This window comes from Acanthisitta chloris, unplaced genomic scaffold (genome assembly GCF_000695815.1).
Source record: "Acanthisitta chloris isolate BGI_N310 unplaced genomic scaffold, ASM69581v1 scaffold1038, whole genome shotgun sequence".
In the NCBI taxonomy this organism is placed as follows: domain Eukaryota; kingdom Metazoa; phylum Chordata; class Aves; order Passeriformes; family Acanthisittidae; genus Acanthisitta; species Acanthisitta chloris.
This window is the reverse complement of record NW_008687371.1, coordinates 88,924-105,391: the sequence shown is the minus strand read 5'-3', so window position 1 is coordinate 105,391 and position 16,468 is coordinate 88,924. Positions and strand designations below refer to the sequence as shown.

The 16,468-nt window shown below is 38.2% G+C and overlaps 1 protein-coding gene across 1 annotated transcript in view; it reads left to right on the top strand.

Moving 5' to 3' along the window:
* Positions 1–9: 9 nt before the first annotated feature.
* Positions 10–16,468, top strand: part of HERPUD2 (HERPUD family member 2) — a 20,202-nt gene continuing 3,743 nt past the window's right edge. Inside the window, exons 1-4 of the mRNA XM_009080536.1 lie at positions 10–165; positions 5,876–5,953; positions 9,262–9,375; positions 11,417–11,574. Coding sequence (XP_009078784.1) covers positions 19–165; positions 5,876–5,953; positions 9,262–9,375; positions 11,417–11,574 — 497 coding nt within the window. The 5' untranslated portion in view covers positions 10–18. The remainder of the gene's footprint in view (positions 166–5,875; positions 5,954–9,261; positions 9,376–11,416; positions 11,575–16,468) is intronic.

Below are 16,468 nucleotides of genomic sequence, written 5' to 3'. Positions count from 1 at the left end.
CCGGGCCCCCCCGGCGGCATGGAGCAGAGCGTGGTGGAGCACCCGGTGACCCTCATCATCAAGGCCCCCAACCAGAAGTACACCGACCAGACCATTAACTGCTTCCTGGACTGGACCGTGGGCAAGCTGAAATCTCACCTCTCCAAAGTGTACCCCAGTAAGCCGGTGAGTGGTCGGACGGCCCTTTTCTGCCGTCTCTCCCCCAGGGCTGGCGGTGCGGGAACTTGGGGACGGGTGGGCAGGACTTTGCTTAGGGACTCTGCGGAATAAACAGGAGTGCTGCTGCTGGAGAGTTCCGTGTGTGGAGGCGGTGGCTGTCCCTCTGCTGCCAGGGAAGTTGTTGGCAGCGTAAGTAGCTGCTCTTTGGGGTGTTGTGAGACGGTCTCAGTGTGGCTTCCTGAAAGGCAACACTGCTAAAGATGTTCATTAATACTTCCTTTACCTTTCTTTGGGAGCTAGAATTTAGGCATCTCAACTGAATGTTAAACTTAACTTTTTTAAACCTAAGGCATATGTCTGAAGTAACTACAGTGTAAGCAATGTGCCCGAGCTTAACACTCTAGTCTAGTGAATGCACTGAGTTTTGCAGCAGACAGGTGTGTTTATTCATTATATCATTTGAAACATGTTGTTGAGCAACCACTAACATTATTTCCTTATATAATTATTTCCTTCCCTCCTTGAAAAGCCATTTTTCTCGAGGTTGTGCTGAAAAATTCTGCTCTCAGGTGTTTCCAAGCTAAACTTGTATGACAGCTGTGACTCTGTTTTGAAACTTAATATGAAGTTTGGGGGTTTCTTTGTTCCTGAGGAAAATATAGTTTATTTATGAATTCTTTTACTTTCTAAATTTGGCAGTGACAAAGAGGCTATGAAAAAACCAAAGGCAATAATAGATAATCCTGTACCTGTTTACAGTGTCAGTCATGCAGAGTGATATATATGAAAATTTGTTCCAGAGAACTGCATAAAGGGAGTGACTTTGCTTCCATACTGCAGCAGCACATGGGGCCTAGACTTTGCTGTGGAAAGCATCAGAAGGTGGTTTCATTTATGTTGTAAATTATTACTATTCACCTAGTTCAATAGAAGAATTACTGTCATTGTTGATAGTTTTTTTTCCTTGATGGGGAACTGTAAAATGGTAGTTTTGTGTTTCAAAGGAGGTTTCTGCTTTTGGAGAAGGAACAAGAAGAAAAGCAGTCAACAACTTGGTTCCTTGAGGTCTGTTCAGCAGTGTTAGTTCATGGATATAGTTGCTGTTGTAATTCTCTGCTGAGAAAGCCTATCTGCTGTGCAAAACAAATACGTGACTCCAGCTGAGAGCTCCTTCTTCCTTCTCTCTCACTAGACTCTGCTCCAGTGAGATGTTTGTTTAAACACTGGTTTTCTGACTCATCCTCTCATCTTGCTAAGTTGAGCTCCTGAAAGGAAGGATCCATGATGAACAAGAGGTTTTCATGTGCTGCAGGTTTTAAACAGTAGGATAACATTAAGTTTCAGTTTCCTGAAACTTATTTCGAAAATAAGATTCCTCAACATGCCTCTCATTATTAAATGACTAGTTCAGAATCCCCAGAATTGTTCTGGGTTAAAGAATGGGGAGTTTCTTTAGTGAAAATCATCTCGGTAACTCCTGTTTAATTTGGATTTATTGTACTTGCAGTTAAGCTAGTAACCAGACACAGTATTATTTCATAGAACCTTTAAAATTAAAGTAATAACATGGGAGAGGAGAGAGGTGTTGTATAGGATGGCTCCTATATATAGCAAAAACCAGAAGTGTATTTTTGGCTTGATGTGTTTTTGACATTGTTACTACTTTTTTCAAGTTTGTTTACCTCTTTGTGCTTTTAGGAGCTTCCCCTCCCGCTGTTTGGTTTTTTCTGGTTTTGTTTGTTTTAAACCAGTTCAGTGTCAAAAGCTTGTTGATCAGATTTCTATGTTCCCTGAATATGATAGGTCCTGGAAATAACTTCTATTGCAATGCTATTTTAGGGCTGTGAGGGTACATCAGAACACAGACTCTGTGCAGGATTCGCAGTGTTCTTGAAGTTAGGGAGTAAAATAGAGATGAGTTGCTGCCACTGCTGTACATAATCTTTCAAGTTTTCAGTGTGACTTGAACCTCATCTGCAAATTAGTCAGTAAACTGGTAGTAATTGTTAATGCTGTAATTAAATTTACAATTTATTAAGAGTAGATCTTCGGAAAATGGGGAGGTTAAAGTAGACAAGAAGTTAGTCCTTGAGGCAGTGTTTCTTGTGATTTTTCCAGGTTAATTTGTGAAAATGACTTGCCTAAATACATACAAATGTCTAATATAGGCAGCTTTAACTTGGGTTAGTTGTTATTAGAGTTTATATGCTTTCCTAAGTCAGTCATTGAATAAGCTAAATACGTTTAAAATGGTATTAAATTAGCTTGTGAGTCTGTACTAAGGTTCACATTCATCAGTATTTTTATTCCCTGACTGGACCAGTTCTTCACAGCTAGAATACTGCAGTTACCATGTCCCCAGATGAAATGTTTGTGTAAATTAGCATAAGGTGGTTGTAAAATCAACCTGTATGTCTCAGTCTGGTAGATCGAACCTTCAGCACATTAACTGCTGCATCGATTGCACCCATGAACAGTAATTCAAAACTGCTGTTTCTCATTTCCTGTAGTACCTGTCATCTAGTATATACTTTGCCTAGAGTTCTAACCAGATGTGGTTGTTTGGGGTTTTATTTCCTATGGAAGAACGGGAGAGAGGCTGAGTGACTGAAATAATATTCATAGCTAAAACAGTCTAGCTCAGAGATTGCCTGTGTTCCTAAAGGACACTCCTGCATCAGCTTAGGTTTGGTGGTTGGTAGTGTGCTGGGCATAGCTAATTTGGACTAAACATTGCATAAGAAGTCTTGCTTCAAAAATGGAAGAAAAACAATGCTGGATGTGGAATTCCTAGATTTCAATACGTACCTTTGGGATTATGACCTGCAAACTGTCTTCTATCTCACTCTAAACTTTAGGTTCTAGAATGATTTCATCTGATGCCATGTGCTTGCTTATGAAAATGGGGCCACTCTAATTATGTATTCCTAAGTGTTTTTCCATCACAGATCAGTGTTTGAGCTAGCAGTGAGCGTGCTGTTCCTTGAAGCAGGAGGTGTGGTAGTGAAACCTCCTTTGGCAGAGGATGAGCTGAATGCCTTTTCCGTTTACTTTGGCATATTACTGTGTTATTGTCAATTACAGTGTTCTCACATTTATCACCTCCTCTTCCATCTGCATTTCAAAAAGCCCCCAAAACAACACCACATTTTAGGATGGCTTTCAACCTGAGAATTGCAAGTGATAATCCTGCAGTGCTCAGATAGGTATTTAAGTTACATGGAGAGGAGTATGGGGTTTAAGGCCTCATCTTCCCCCATTAATGTCTCTGTTTTAATATGATTAACTGTACTCAACGGGTGTTTAACCTTTTCTTCTGTGGTTTTGTAAAGAGCTGAAACGCATTACTGAAGGCTGTGTAGTCAGCTTTGAGGGGTCGTTTTAATTTAGCAGTTTCTCCTCTGTAAAGTATTCATTTTTAAAATGTTACTTGTCTCACTTGGGAGAAGATACTTAGGGAGTGTGGAGGAGCTCATACTTAAGGTGCTGAAGAGAAGAATGTCAATTTGACCGTGTAGAAAGCTGTATTATGAGTGGGGCAGGCAAAACTACACTCTCTTGCCATGTTGGATGTTGCTTTAAAGATTTGGAGTTTGAGGGATTTTTCTGGTTGTGTTTTGCTTGTTTCAAAGTGCTTATGTGTTCTAATTAATCTCCAGTTAATCTGTCAGGACCCAGAAACAAGGATCCTTAGGTTTTTCTTTTGGCAGAACTGGTCATTCTAAAGCAACAAGTTTCTAATTTAGAGGAAATGAAAGTTTTCTTTAATCTTGATGCTGAGCATTCTGGGGTTGGTTTTTTTTTCTAAGGCCTCTCCCAGATACAAAATGCAAGTAAGCTTTTATTCTGTTAGCAGCCTGTTACTGTTTGAAAGGAGAAACCGAAAGGGTAGAGTGCAACAAGAAGTTAGCCTGACATGAGAGAGACATTTTTTGTTGTTTTAAATGTGAGTAGAAATAGTACAGCATTGACGCTGAATTTACTGCAGTATTTTATCAATTTGAGCTGCAAATAGCCAGTTCCCTGTGTTGTGAGTCTTGAAAATAGTGTATTGTCACTAATTAAATATACCAAAAAATGCCGAATATAGAGAAGTGCTCTTAAATAAAAGTGATAAACAGTTTTGCACAATACGTGGCAGGTTATGAACTCCTTTTTAAAAGGCATTTTAACATGAATGGCTAATACAGATTTGGGATAAAGTTGAAGCAGTAGCTTCTCAGGTTTACTGTGTACTTTTTATAATTACTTGCTTTGAGTATCTCTTTTTTTTTTTTCCTATTGATACGTCTGTTGTTTCATCTAAAAAAACCCAGTTCTGCACCTCTTTTATAGTGTGCTAAATTATTGGGAATCTGTAGCAGACTATTGCGAGAAAAAAATCATGTCGAAACTTGCGTGAAAGCTTTTTCTAATCACAGAGATCTGGATCTCAGTTATTTGTGTCTTAGTATTAGCATAAGCAAGACAGCAGAGTGGGCAGCAGAAGGCTGGGATAAAAAGAGGAGAGGTGTAAGACTAGCTGTTTGCATGGTGGGGAAATTCTTCAAATATTTCACGTTGATAATGCATGTCTGTTCGCTGACGTTAGGCTGGAGTTCTTCATTTAGCATTTGCTTATGTTAGTGCTGTCTCTCAAGTGATAAATGCTACTGAATTAATTTAGGGTGTAAGCAGTAGGTAAACCGAATTGGTGTGACAATTGGATTCTCTCCGGAATTCTTCGGAAATGGGTGAACACTTGGGGGCTTTTTGAAGAAAAAAAGGTGAGAGGTATATTCACATGGTTACACAGGTTAGTGACCCACTAGTATGAAGGCTATTTACAACTTTTTTTTGACAATATAAATGGAATTGAGTGGGGTTGAGGTTTCTCTTTTTTTGTTTTGTTTACCCAAGTAAGCTTTAGTGTCCGGGACATCCTTACTGTAGATAGGTACCCCAAGTAGTTTCCTTTTAAAAGTCATTTGTCATTATCTCTTCCATGTAGAGTAGTTGAAAGTTAATACCTTATGAATAGCATATCATTAGTTTAAAAACAAAGTAAATCTTTGTGTGCATGTCTAAGTTATTTTAAACTGTGGAACTGTAAGAATAGGAAAAAAAGCTTATCAAAGTTGGAAGGTTGCCCTAAAAATATGCTTTTACTGCTTCGTGCTTTTTAGTGCTTTCCTCCTTGTTTTCTCTTAGGATGTTTTGTTTTTTTGGGGGGGAGGTGAGGATGGGAGCATGGACTAGTAACAGAAATTCCTTGTTGAAATGGCTGGAAATTTGTACTCTTCTGCATATTTTAATTGTCATTCCATCATTCTACTAACTGGTTTTTTTTTGGGGGGGGGGGGGGGGGTGTTGTCTTTTTATTTGCTCTGGCCACTTCTCCATGTATATTTTCAGAAAGTGCCTGAGAATGGGAGCAGAGTAAAGAAGAAATCACTAAAAGAAAGAAATTTTGGGATGTACTTGACAGTTTTCTTGGTCAGTGTTTGCTATTAAATGTTGTTAATTGTTATGGCACTGTTGCTGAGTGCTTAATAGCAGAATTCTTTTCCAGAATTAATTTGCAAATTGGACATGTAAAGCCTCTGAAATTATTGTAAGGCTGTTTGTTAGTGGTTGGACTTCAAACAGTTTTTTCTCATCTGCAGATGTTATCTCCAGCTGTAAACCTGTACAGCAGGAAAAAAGCTAAATTCCTTTCTTTGTCCCCATCTCCTAGTCTACAAAGGATCAGAGACTGGTGTATTCTGGCAGACTGCTTCCTGATCATCTGCAGCTGAAAGATGTTCTCAGAAAAGTAAGCCTTATATCAACACTGTATGATATTTGATTAACTTCCCTCTTGGGGAAATAGGAATTTAGATTTGTGTTCTTTAGCTTCCAGTTTTCATTGTTGTATCAAGACGTATTAACCATATAATGTTCATATGTTCTGGAAAATGTGTTTTCAAGTATCTCTTGTGTGTAGAATTATGATACTTATGGGTTGAGGTGTGTTTCTGATTGGTGGGAGAGCAAGTTGGCCAAATCCCAAACAAACGATATGTAGTGTACCACAGAATCATGGAATGGTTTGGGTGGAAAGGGATCTTATAGATCATCTAGTTCCAATGGCCCTGCCTTGGACAAGGACACCTTTCACGAGACCAGGCTGCTCAGCCTGGCCTTGACTTCATCGGACAGTTACTGCTGTCACATAAATGGAATAATGTAACATACTTGTTTTGGGACATCATTTAATTTCTTGTACAGGCTTAAATCCAAGAATTTGCATTAAAAATGGTACTTGTGAAAGCTGATTAAGGGTAATATGTTTAATATATGCAAAACCAGAATTCTAAATTCCTGAATGGCTTCCTGGAAAAGCTGTTTGTTTTCCTGGTTTTGATTCATCATCAATTAACCATTCCTGATGGAGTTTGAAAATTTGCTGGTTCTTGCTGTTTCCATTTCCTTGTTTCTTTTTTTTTTAGTTCTGTTTATTCTGATTGAAAAAACTAATTCTATTAATCTAATTTTGGATTATTCAGTCAGCATTTAAATCCAAATCCTGACTACACATGACACTTCATGTAGGAAATCTTGGAATACATGCAGTTGGTTCTCGGATTGGTTCAAATAGCTTGGATTGGTGCTACAAAGTAATAGGGGCTTCATTAAGTTAGAGTTCTTCATGTTTAGAATAAGATATGTAGAATAGATTATAAAGAGCTTTTGTTTGAATTTTGGTTGTGACAGAAAACATGATGTGTTACATTGAGTAAACTTGTAAACAGCTCAGGAAGCATCAATAGCTGTTCCTGGGGAAATACTTCAGGTCCTTAAACATTTTTTAATCCTATGAAATAGGTGAACTCTGTAATGCAGCACCTGGGTGGTAATAATTTTTATAGAGGTAAAAATTGATGTACAGACTGCAAGAGTGGCCAGGTTGTATTTAGTATGGAGGAAAATCTCTGAAGGAGAGTAGTGCTTCAGTGGAAGTGGGCAACTGCTTCAGCACACTAACACTGCTATTACCTTATAATCTTCATTCTGAAATAGATTTTATTAAATGGGATGAAATTGCTTACCTAAAAATTATTCCAATTTACTATGTGTGGGTTTACCAGAAAACCAAAGCTGGACTATTCCCAACCAGTACATGTCCTGTACCACTTAAAAGTTTAAGGAAATGCTTATATAAGTTACCTCAAAGCTTAATTTTCCTTGTTAAGGACAAAATGAAAGCTGACTCCCTTAAATGCACTTGGCCTGCTTACAGCAGACTGGTTTTAGAAAACAGGATTTCAGACCTTGGTTATATGCTGGAGGAGAAGCTTTTTAACTGATATCTTCCTTCACTGTACAGCTTAGACTTAATGGCTTTTATAGGCCTTGAGTTTACTTAAAGTAATTTAGTGAATTTGAAAACATACCAGTCTTAAGCACAAAGTTAAAAATTTGTGTTGTAAGAAGAGGAGTTTTCTGTGCTGGAGCTTTTAAGAGCTTTTGACAAAAATACATGATTAACCTTAAATTCAGTCTCATTCCCTGCCATATCCTGCCTAGTTGATTAGATATAAATTCCTAATATTATCTGAGGTTTTACTAGATCTCTTAAGTTTAGCTTTGGGGTAGTTGCTCTTTGATACTGAGCAGTGTGATTTCATTGATACAAAATACCTCAAGGCTGGAAGTTGTGGCACTCTTGAAGCATAGTGATGTCCAAGACATTCTGTATAAATAGAAATATATTGCAGTAAACTGTCACATTTAATAAAGCTGTAAGCTTACCAGTGAGATGTTCAGCTTCCCCTGCCTTTCCCAGGGGTGTAAACTGTTATCTAAAAAGGAGGTGAGTAGTTAGGTTAAAGGCTTCTGAGGTGGTCAGACTGCTGATCACCTCTGTTCAGTGCTCTCTGATCTTTGCTTCCTGTCACTGACTGGTATGAAATTACGCTTGGTGTAATAGTGAGGCTGTGCTTGAGGCCAGGAACCAATGCAGAGTTTAAATGACTGTGGGTGTGCTTAGCCTGTGTTGGCCGTAATGCACAGTGGTGTATAAAAGCACTTACCTAGTTTGCTTTATTCCTAAAGGCTAAAATTTAAAAAAAATGGGTAAATATGTTTTAATACTTTTTTTGGTATAGTTTTTAAAAAATAAAACCCTTCGAACACAGCATTTCTAAATGTCATCTCATTAAAAAAGGGAGATTGCCTGTACCACGCTGATTTCAGAAGAGGACAGGAAGGTGTTTTTGCTGCTTTTCTTGTTTAAAATTTGGTTACTGAGGAAGCTGTAGTGTGCAGTTTAAATAGGCACTCATAGCTGTTCTGTTGCTATGGCCATATAAGGAGGTGTTTTAATCTGGTACAGTGAAATAGCTTCAGATTCAAGTTGTTATGGTATCTGTATTGGGAGGGTGAGCATATTTCTGAAGAATTGGTGTGGGCTGATTACTAGCATGCTGACATGACTTCAAGCGGTGCCACTCCTTTGCTTCCTCACTTTCAAATGCTAAGGAATACTCAAGTCTCATTTAACACTTTCAGCAACATTCCCCAAGTAGAGGCTCTTCACTTGGGTGCCTGCAGGTTAAGCTTGAGCCAAGCTTAGACAGGAGTGAGTTGGAGGCAGTGGCAGGTACATTTTTCTTCATCTGATTGTGGAATTTCAGCACCTATGTTTTTTTTATGTACCCTAATGTCTTTATTGAAAAACACTGTTCATTAGATCTCAGTACAAATGTAAGCATTCTTAGCTTCAGGGAAACTGAGCCCTGTAAAGGGTTTGAGATTTTTCCAAAATGAAAATTAAAGCTTGCAATATACTTCCTCATGTTTCTCCCAGGATTCTCCCATTAGTTATGCTATACTGCAGTGGTAGGGGAAAACTGGGGTAAAGTCAATGTTCCATGTGTTATTGTGGACAGCTGCTAAGAAGACATTAGCTGAGAAACAGATTCTCTTGTGCTAGGCTCAAGTTTTGCTTTTATGGGAAATTGCATAATGTTTCTTTGCTGTTTGCAAATGCAGCTTTGAAAGTGGATTTTTAAAGAAGGTTTTTGTGTGTAAATTTCTCAAATACTGTTGCTTTAGCTCTTCAATTTCTTTGATTTTTAGCAAGATGAATATCATATGGTTCATCTGGTATGTACTTCCCGGACACCCCCAAGTTCTCCAAAACCCAGCACCAGTAGAGAAGGTCACGGAGCTTCAACCTCCAGCAGTAGCTCAGTGAGTTTTTTCAACACAGGACATGAATTTCTTCTACACTAAGGAAGTTTTCCATTAATTTCTCTTGTAATTTTTAAAATTTGACTGTAAAATAGCATGGTGAAAGTAGAGCATGCCATGTGAATTTGTACAATTAGACCTGATTATTTAAGGGTGTCATTTTATTAACAAGATATTTTATAAACAAAGATTACCTTATTTCAAATAGTAATAAAATTATGTTTATTAGATGATAAAGCACTACTTTTTGTAAGCTATTCTTTCTTTTCTACACTCTATTGAAAATCACATTTTCCTTTCTCTAAGTATTCCTGTACCTATGGCAGAAATTGAGCACTGTAATCAGAATTTAAAATAACTACGTTTAGATCTATTTTGTGAAAATTCTGTACTGCTGAAGAGATACCAGTCAAAACAGTGCCCTTATTGTGAGATACAACTGGAGCTTGGCCAGGGTTAATTCTGTTTGGCAGGAGTTGGCAGGTATTTATGTATGAGCTTCGAGGTAGTCAGTGTCTGCAAGACAGTGAGAAATAGAAAGTTTGTATCTGTTAATAGAACACTTTTGTTTAGGGTGTTTTGAGCCTTCTCCTCTTCTTTGGTTGTACTCTGTTTTAAGTGCAGCTCAGGTTTCTGTTGATGACTTGGTAGTCATTACTGTAATTTTTTGGCATTTTCCAGAGTTGGTATCACTAAGCAACCCTTGAAGGTTAGTCAGAAAGGGATATACATAATGCCGTTGTAGGTACTTCTCATCTGAGGTGTTGATTGTCAGCATATGGGAAATTGCCTCCCAGTAATAAGCTGTCTTCATTCTGCTGTTGACAGGGTACTGTATCACACTGCTATGTGACAGTCAGAAACATGAGCAGCTTAAGCAATGGTTGAGGTTGGACAGTGGTTTCCATCTTTTCAGTGGCTGTATTTATACCTCTCTTTGCATGCAGGACACCGGGTACCTCCCTGCAATTGTATTGCTATGTAGATCAGTTGTAAATGTTTTATTTAAATTACTGTATTAATGACTGCTTAAAGCAGTCTGTATGCACAGTGTAAAGTTCACAATACTTTGAAGGAAACGGTCTTAACCCAGAGCTTGAATGGCCTTTGTCCTTCCATTTGTTTTGTATTTTCCTGGCCCCATTGTCTGGTGGTAAATTTTTCTCATTTTCCTTTGTAGGGCAAGTGTGATATGGTTGTTTTAAGTAATTGCATCTCCTCACTTCCTGAGTTGTCAAAGTTGAAGAGGATTTTCTACTGAGTAAACATTACAGTAATTCATAGCAACAGGATTTGGGGATTTATTAAAACTGAAGTAATGCATCTCAGTGGCCAAAAATTGTAGCTTTGTTATGGTGACAAGCAGTTTAGGAGCCAGCTATTGTCCTAATTCCAGGGTTAAGAACTGATCTTGGAAAGTATTGAAGGCCTGACACTAGCTTTAGGTGTTCCTGGGAGCCTAAGTAGTTTCCAGCTGCTTCCCTGTTTCCACTGCCAGCCCCCTTCTAGCCCCCTTCCAGCAGTGAGCACAGCAATTTGGATTGGGCAGTTGGCACAGTGAAGAGGATGAAGACTAGAAGGGGTAACTGAAGAGGAGGATAGAAGAATGGTATTTTAAGCCACTGCAGGCACTCTAGTCTCTGCATATAAAGTCATATGCTGAGGTTGTAGTTACTTCTGTTAACGATAGCCACTAGAATTTTTGTTGCTGCTAAAATATTCTTTCAATTAAGTTTTAGTTTGCTTCAGCTTTTTGAAACTTAATTTCCAGTGACTTGTGGTTTTCTCTGGAACCTATCAAGTGTCTTTCTGTCTTTCTGAAAACCTCATTTTTGTAATATGTGCACCTGAGTGCAATTTTGAATTTCTGTTTTTACTAAGGCTTGCCAGAACCAGTGAAACCCCAGAGGACTTGCCTGGTGCTTGTATTCTCAATAAATCTTGTGACAAAGTCTTAAAGCAAATAGTTTTTTAAGACACAGAAGTAAACCTTGTAACTGTGGCAAAAAGATCCACAACTTCAATTGCATTTATTTTTAAGAATTTAGACCGTTCTGGATCACCTGCTGCCTCACCCACAAGCCGAGAAGCTTCATCTACATCTTTGAACGCTAATGCTGATGGAGTGAGGCATCGTAATCTTCCTCAAGCACAAAGCAATCCCACACCAAGCCACCAGTTCCCTTATTTAATGCAAGGGTAAGTGAGACCGAAGCAATCCTCAGCTCTTTGATACTCTTTAAAGTACTTTAAATGTTCAGCTGTAATTGTTTCTTTCAGTATGCAGAATGGTTTGGTTAGTTCATCTTGAAGCATAAGTCACATTAGAAGCATTTTTCATGTGAACATTAATGCTTTTAGCCAGGTGTCAAAGAGTAAGTGTTCTTGGTGCTCCCCTTCAGGATGTTGTTTTTATTTTTAATGCTTTCTGCCCTCAACTTTCTGTTGATGAGTGCAGCTTTAATATATGTAATGAATGGAGTTAGTAATGGAACTGATAAGATTTTTGGTCCTGGTTGCTTTTTTCTGTTCTTTGTTGAAATCATCAACAGTAAATTCTTCTCAGAATATGATGGTTCATAGTTTTTTACACATAAGAGATGTAATTCTTCACTTCTCCATATTGAATTCAACTGTAGAAATGATATGTAGGTGTTTTGAGTAGATGTGTCTACAACGGAACATTTTAAGTATTTTCATGCATAGCAATGAAATGTCACCAGTGTACATTTCTGGATCAGATCTGTTATTGCATAACTAGTAACATTCTGTTGTTTGTTTTGTGCTTAAAAAGCAGCTTTAGGAATTTTAGCCCATGTGACCTTTGCAGTTGCTTAAACATGTTGTTGTTATTAGTTTCTTCCAAAGGGAAAACAGGAGGATAGTGCATTTTTTAAATGATAGCTGTTATTTCCACAGGGAGCACTTCAAAGTTTTCTTTCTGACAAGGTGTTCTCCCAGTACTGTATAGATTCTAGAAACCTGCTTTGGAGGACATTGAAACAAAAAGACAAACAAGCTATGAAGGTGGTGAAAGTAACAATTTCTGTCACTTGGAAGTAAACAGATGTCAAGAACTGTTGAAAATGTGTTTAGTTTCAGTTCAATTTATGTACTCTCTTGTTAGAGTTAAATTAAATTTTACTAGTCTTGCTAGTTTTCATCCTGAATTCCTGCAAGTGTATTTTATTTTCTTATTTGAAATGTACTGTGTGCTGGGAAGAAATCGTCTTTGCAGTGGGTGGAGTATTTATGTTATTCTGACTGTGTACATCTGGGCAGAAGTGGTGATACTTGCCTTTATGACAGAGCTAGGGGAGACTAGGTTGACTGTCAGGACTGCTGTTCGGGGTAATTTAATTCTGGAAGCAGTTTATTATGTATTGTGTAGATGACTAATTTGTAAGAAGTTTTGATGCTTTTTCTAATTAGCTTTTCTCATAGTCATACTCTTGAGTTTGTCATGCATGGTGGCCTGAATAGGCTATGGACTTCATAAAGGCAGCTGAAACATTGCTCAGTCTGTGGGCCAAAATAATTCAATTAAAATGCAATGGGACACATCAGTTTAGAAGACTTTGCTATCTTTGAAAGAAAGAGTAACTTCAAAGTAAATTGAAAACAGTAAGTCTGTGACTTGCTATATCTAGCATGTAATGTGGATTGAAAGGAGTGGATCTGTAGCCTGAAAGAGGTGCTGAGAACCTGACATCAACACTACACGTGTTTCAGGGGTTTCGGTCTTACTTGGACTGTCTCTAGCTTGGTTACCTTGAGTAGGGTCCTGTTTGTGGCTAAGGTGCACTAGCATTGCCCCTAAATCACATCTTTCAATTCTGGGTAATCCGGAAGGAATTCATATGGTGATCCAAGAGCTTTCTGTGGTGCGAAGAAAGTTTGTAAGAGGAAGTGTCTGGAGGTTTGCAGGAGTACATCCCAATCTGAGCAGAAGTGCCAAAATAAACAGACTCTAAATAATCTTAGGTCTTTTATTTTTATTTTTTTTGGAAAGTGTTTGAATGGAATGCTATCAGAACTTTAAAGCAGATCTTTGTGGACTGCTGGGCACTGGCTCTGCTCAACTCCAGATAATCTGTGCCAGTGCCTGCTGTAGTCTGCTTTCCTCTTGAAAAACCCTTTTTAATGCTTCAGTAATCTTCTCAGATGCATCTGGTTTTGCTTTAGGGCACTGCTACTTGTATTCTAGCAGTAAGAAATGCCCTCTGGTTTTTTAGCTGCTCTGCTAAAGATCATCTGGGTCAAGGAAGTCTAGCTTTAATGTAATTTATACACAGATTGAGGTTTGTTTGGGACAGTGTAGATTCACAGCTGAAATTGATGTTGCTTTGTGGATTTTTCGTATAATTTTACGACCAGACACTTTTATTCTAGCTGTACGATTAACTGTATGCTCTACCGATGGGAAAGATCTTCAGATGTTTGAAAATGTATGAGGGTCAGTTTTCTTGAGGATTTTGCAATACTTCCATTAGGAAACTGATTTATGCAAATAAGCAACACAAATGTTAGGTGATTAAAGGATGGTTTTGATTGTTTTTCAATTCCTGGCACAAAACTTCAGTGTGTGAGTCGAATACCTTTTGGGAAAACAGCATTTAATTTAGATTAAAATTTTACAGAGAAAACAATTTTAAAACTTTCTGTTGCTTTTGGCCTTTTGCAAATGCTATTTTAAAAAAAAATCTAAAGTTGAGGTGGGACTGGGCAAGTAGTGTATGTATGTACCAAGTTAGTCTTTAGCTGTGGAGAGCAAGCACAGCATTATCTGTTCCTGTGGATGTAGTCATAGATCAGGGCCCCTTCTGTGCCATGCAGGTACAAACAGAACAGATGGGCTCAGTCCTGAAGTGGCTTGCATTTCAGATTGCAGAGGACTTGGAAGCAGTAAGCAGACAAGAAACATCAAGGCAGTGAGATTATTTGTCAAGTGTGGGTGGCCCATCTACTGAAATGTTTTCATATTGTAATGTTTGTAATTCATGGTAATGTTTGAAAGCAAACAACAAAATCACATACTGACAGCATGCAGTGTGTTCTAGTACAGAAATGCCTTGCTGCACCAGCTGCCTTTGCTGGCTGTATTTTTTTATTTTTTTTAAAGTAGCAAATAACATAGCAGAGGATATTGAAATATCACTTGAGGTTGCTATCCCAGGCTCATATGAGACGAATAGTAAATGAGTTGTCTGTGGGTCAAGGTTAAACAAACACAGTTATGGTCAGTCATGCAGATGACAGAGGATGAGCTTTTAAGTCTGAATAAAAAGTCTTACTTTCCCACTAGTGGTGAGCAGTATCTTCGTGCTAATTGCTACCTAGTCTGACTTTACCCTCAAATTGAGTGCCGGTTAGCTCAGTTTAGAATTCTTCCATAGACCAAAAGAAGTAATTCTGCGCTTCCTACCCATCTAAGGAATATCGTGCGTCTTTTCAGAATATTCTGAAACTACCTCTACCATCTGAACCTTAAAAGCTGTTGTCTGCTTTTTCTAACTGCTCTATTGTCTGCTCTGCTTTGTTCACCAATCCTGGAATGCCTGCACCTGTGCTGCTGCTTCCATTCTTGTGAAATACTCTACTTCCTACCACTTTCTCCTCCTTTTAGAAAAAGATGAGGAGAAAGAACATGCTACTTCCCTTTTTATTCTAACAGCAAGCTAGCTGTTACACTGTTTTAGACTTTTTTGTGAATTTCATAAGCTAATTCAATACCGTGGCAACTGTAATAGCTGCATAATTGGCAACATCTGCCTCATTTTGATTTTTGATGAACAAACAAAATACTTCTATGCTAGTTGGTATTCTTTCTAAGCCAGGAGCCAGTCTACTTTGGCTGATTACTGGAGCCAGATCTTGAAAAATTAAGTCTTGCTTTTCAAAAACTCACATCTTCTAGAAAAACTGTTGGAAGAAAAATGAAAAAAAAATTGTAAACCCCACCAAAATATTTGAATGGAACAATAAATAACACGGCGTAACTGAAATTTTGTGATTTGTCGTGTTTGACTGGTTTCTTAATCTACTGTTAAGCTTTAAGACATCAAGAAAGCAACTTTCAAAAGAGTTTGGAAGAAAGGAGAGGCTCAAATCCTGTAATATTTCTTAAAGATCTATGAGGGTGAGATCTTAGCCTAAGACCTCTCAGCTTTTGTTGAGCTTAACATAGCAGTTAGAAAGAAGAACCCTAAAACCTGTAACTGATGAGAAAAGCAGCTGCTGAGTTTCTGCAGAACTCAGGCAAGTTGGATAGCACTGCTTATTGGTGACTGAGCAGAAAATTCTGCTTGTTGACATCCCCTGATCACATCTGATATTCTACCTGCTTGAAATTGAGGCAGTGCTCAGTGGTTTGTCTCAATGTAATACTTAATGACACTTCATATAGAATATTTGAATCATCTTTGTGTTGAGAGTCAAATGTTTCATGAATTTTGGAGGAATCTTATTTCTCAGTGTTTGCTAGTTCAGGGGATAGAAAAACAGGTTCTTAGATCTTGCAACTGTAAAGTATGATTAATGTTTTTCAATAGCAGCTTGACAGCTTTGCTGTTTCGATGTGTTAATTATGCATCAGTAAGCAGCATCAGGAGGGCTGCCAGTTCTCCCTTTCAGTTTTTGAAAGAAACCTAGAGTACTGCCTATAATTATCTTAGTTTTTGTGTGGCATCAGGAAACTACTTTAGCTTGCCTCCCCTCACTCCCCCAAACTATTGTCAAAACATAACAGTTTTAGCAGAGGTCATGGAGTTGCATGGCAGGCTCTTGTCCAAAATTACAGTGAAATACTTATTCATGTGTAATATGGAAAAACAATTTTAATGTCTTCCTCCCATCTTTCTTTCTGGGCATGTCGTGTATATCTGAGTGCCTGGTAGACTAATGAAATCTCTTGGTGATATCTTTGCAGGGAGTGCCTTACTTAGGGAACAGGTGTAGTCTGCAGTGCAATTACAGCAGTCTCAGCTTTTGCTACCTGCAGTCTGAATAAACTTTTCTTCATGCTTTATACTCATGCTGTCCTGAAAGATGTCCTGGTTTACTACAGTTCACTACATCAAAATCTTTTGGGAAA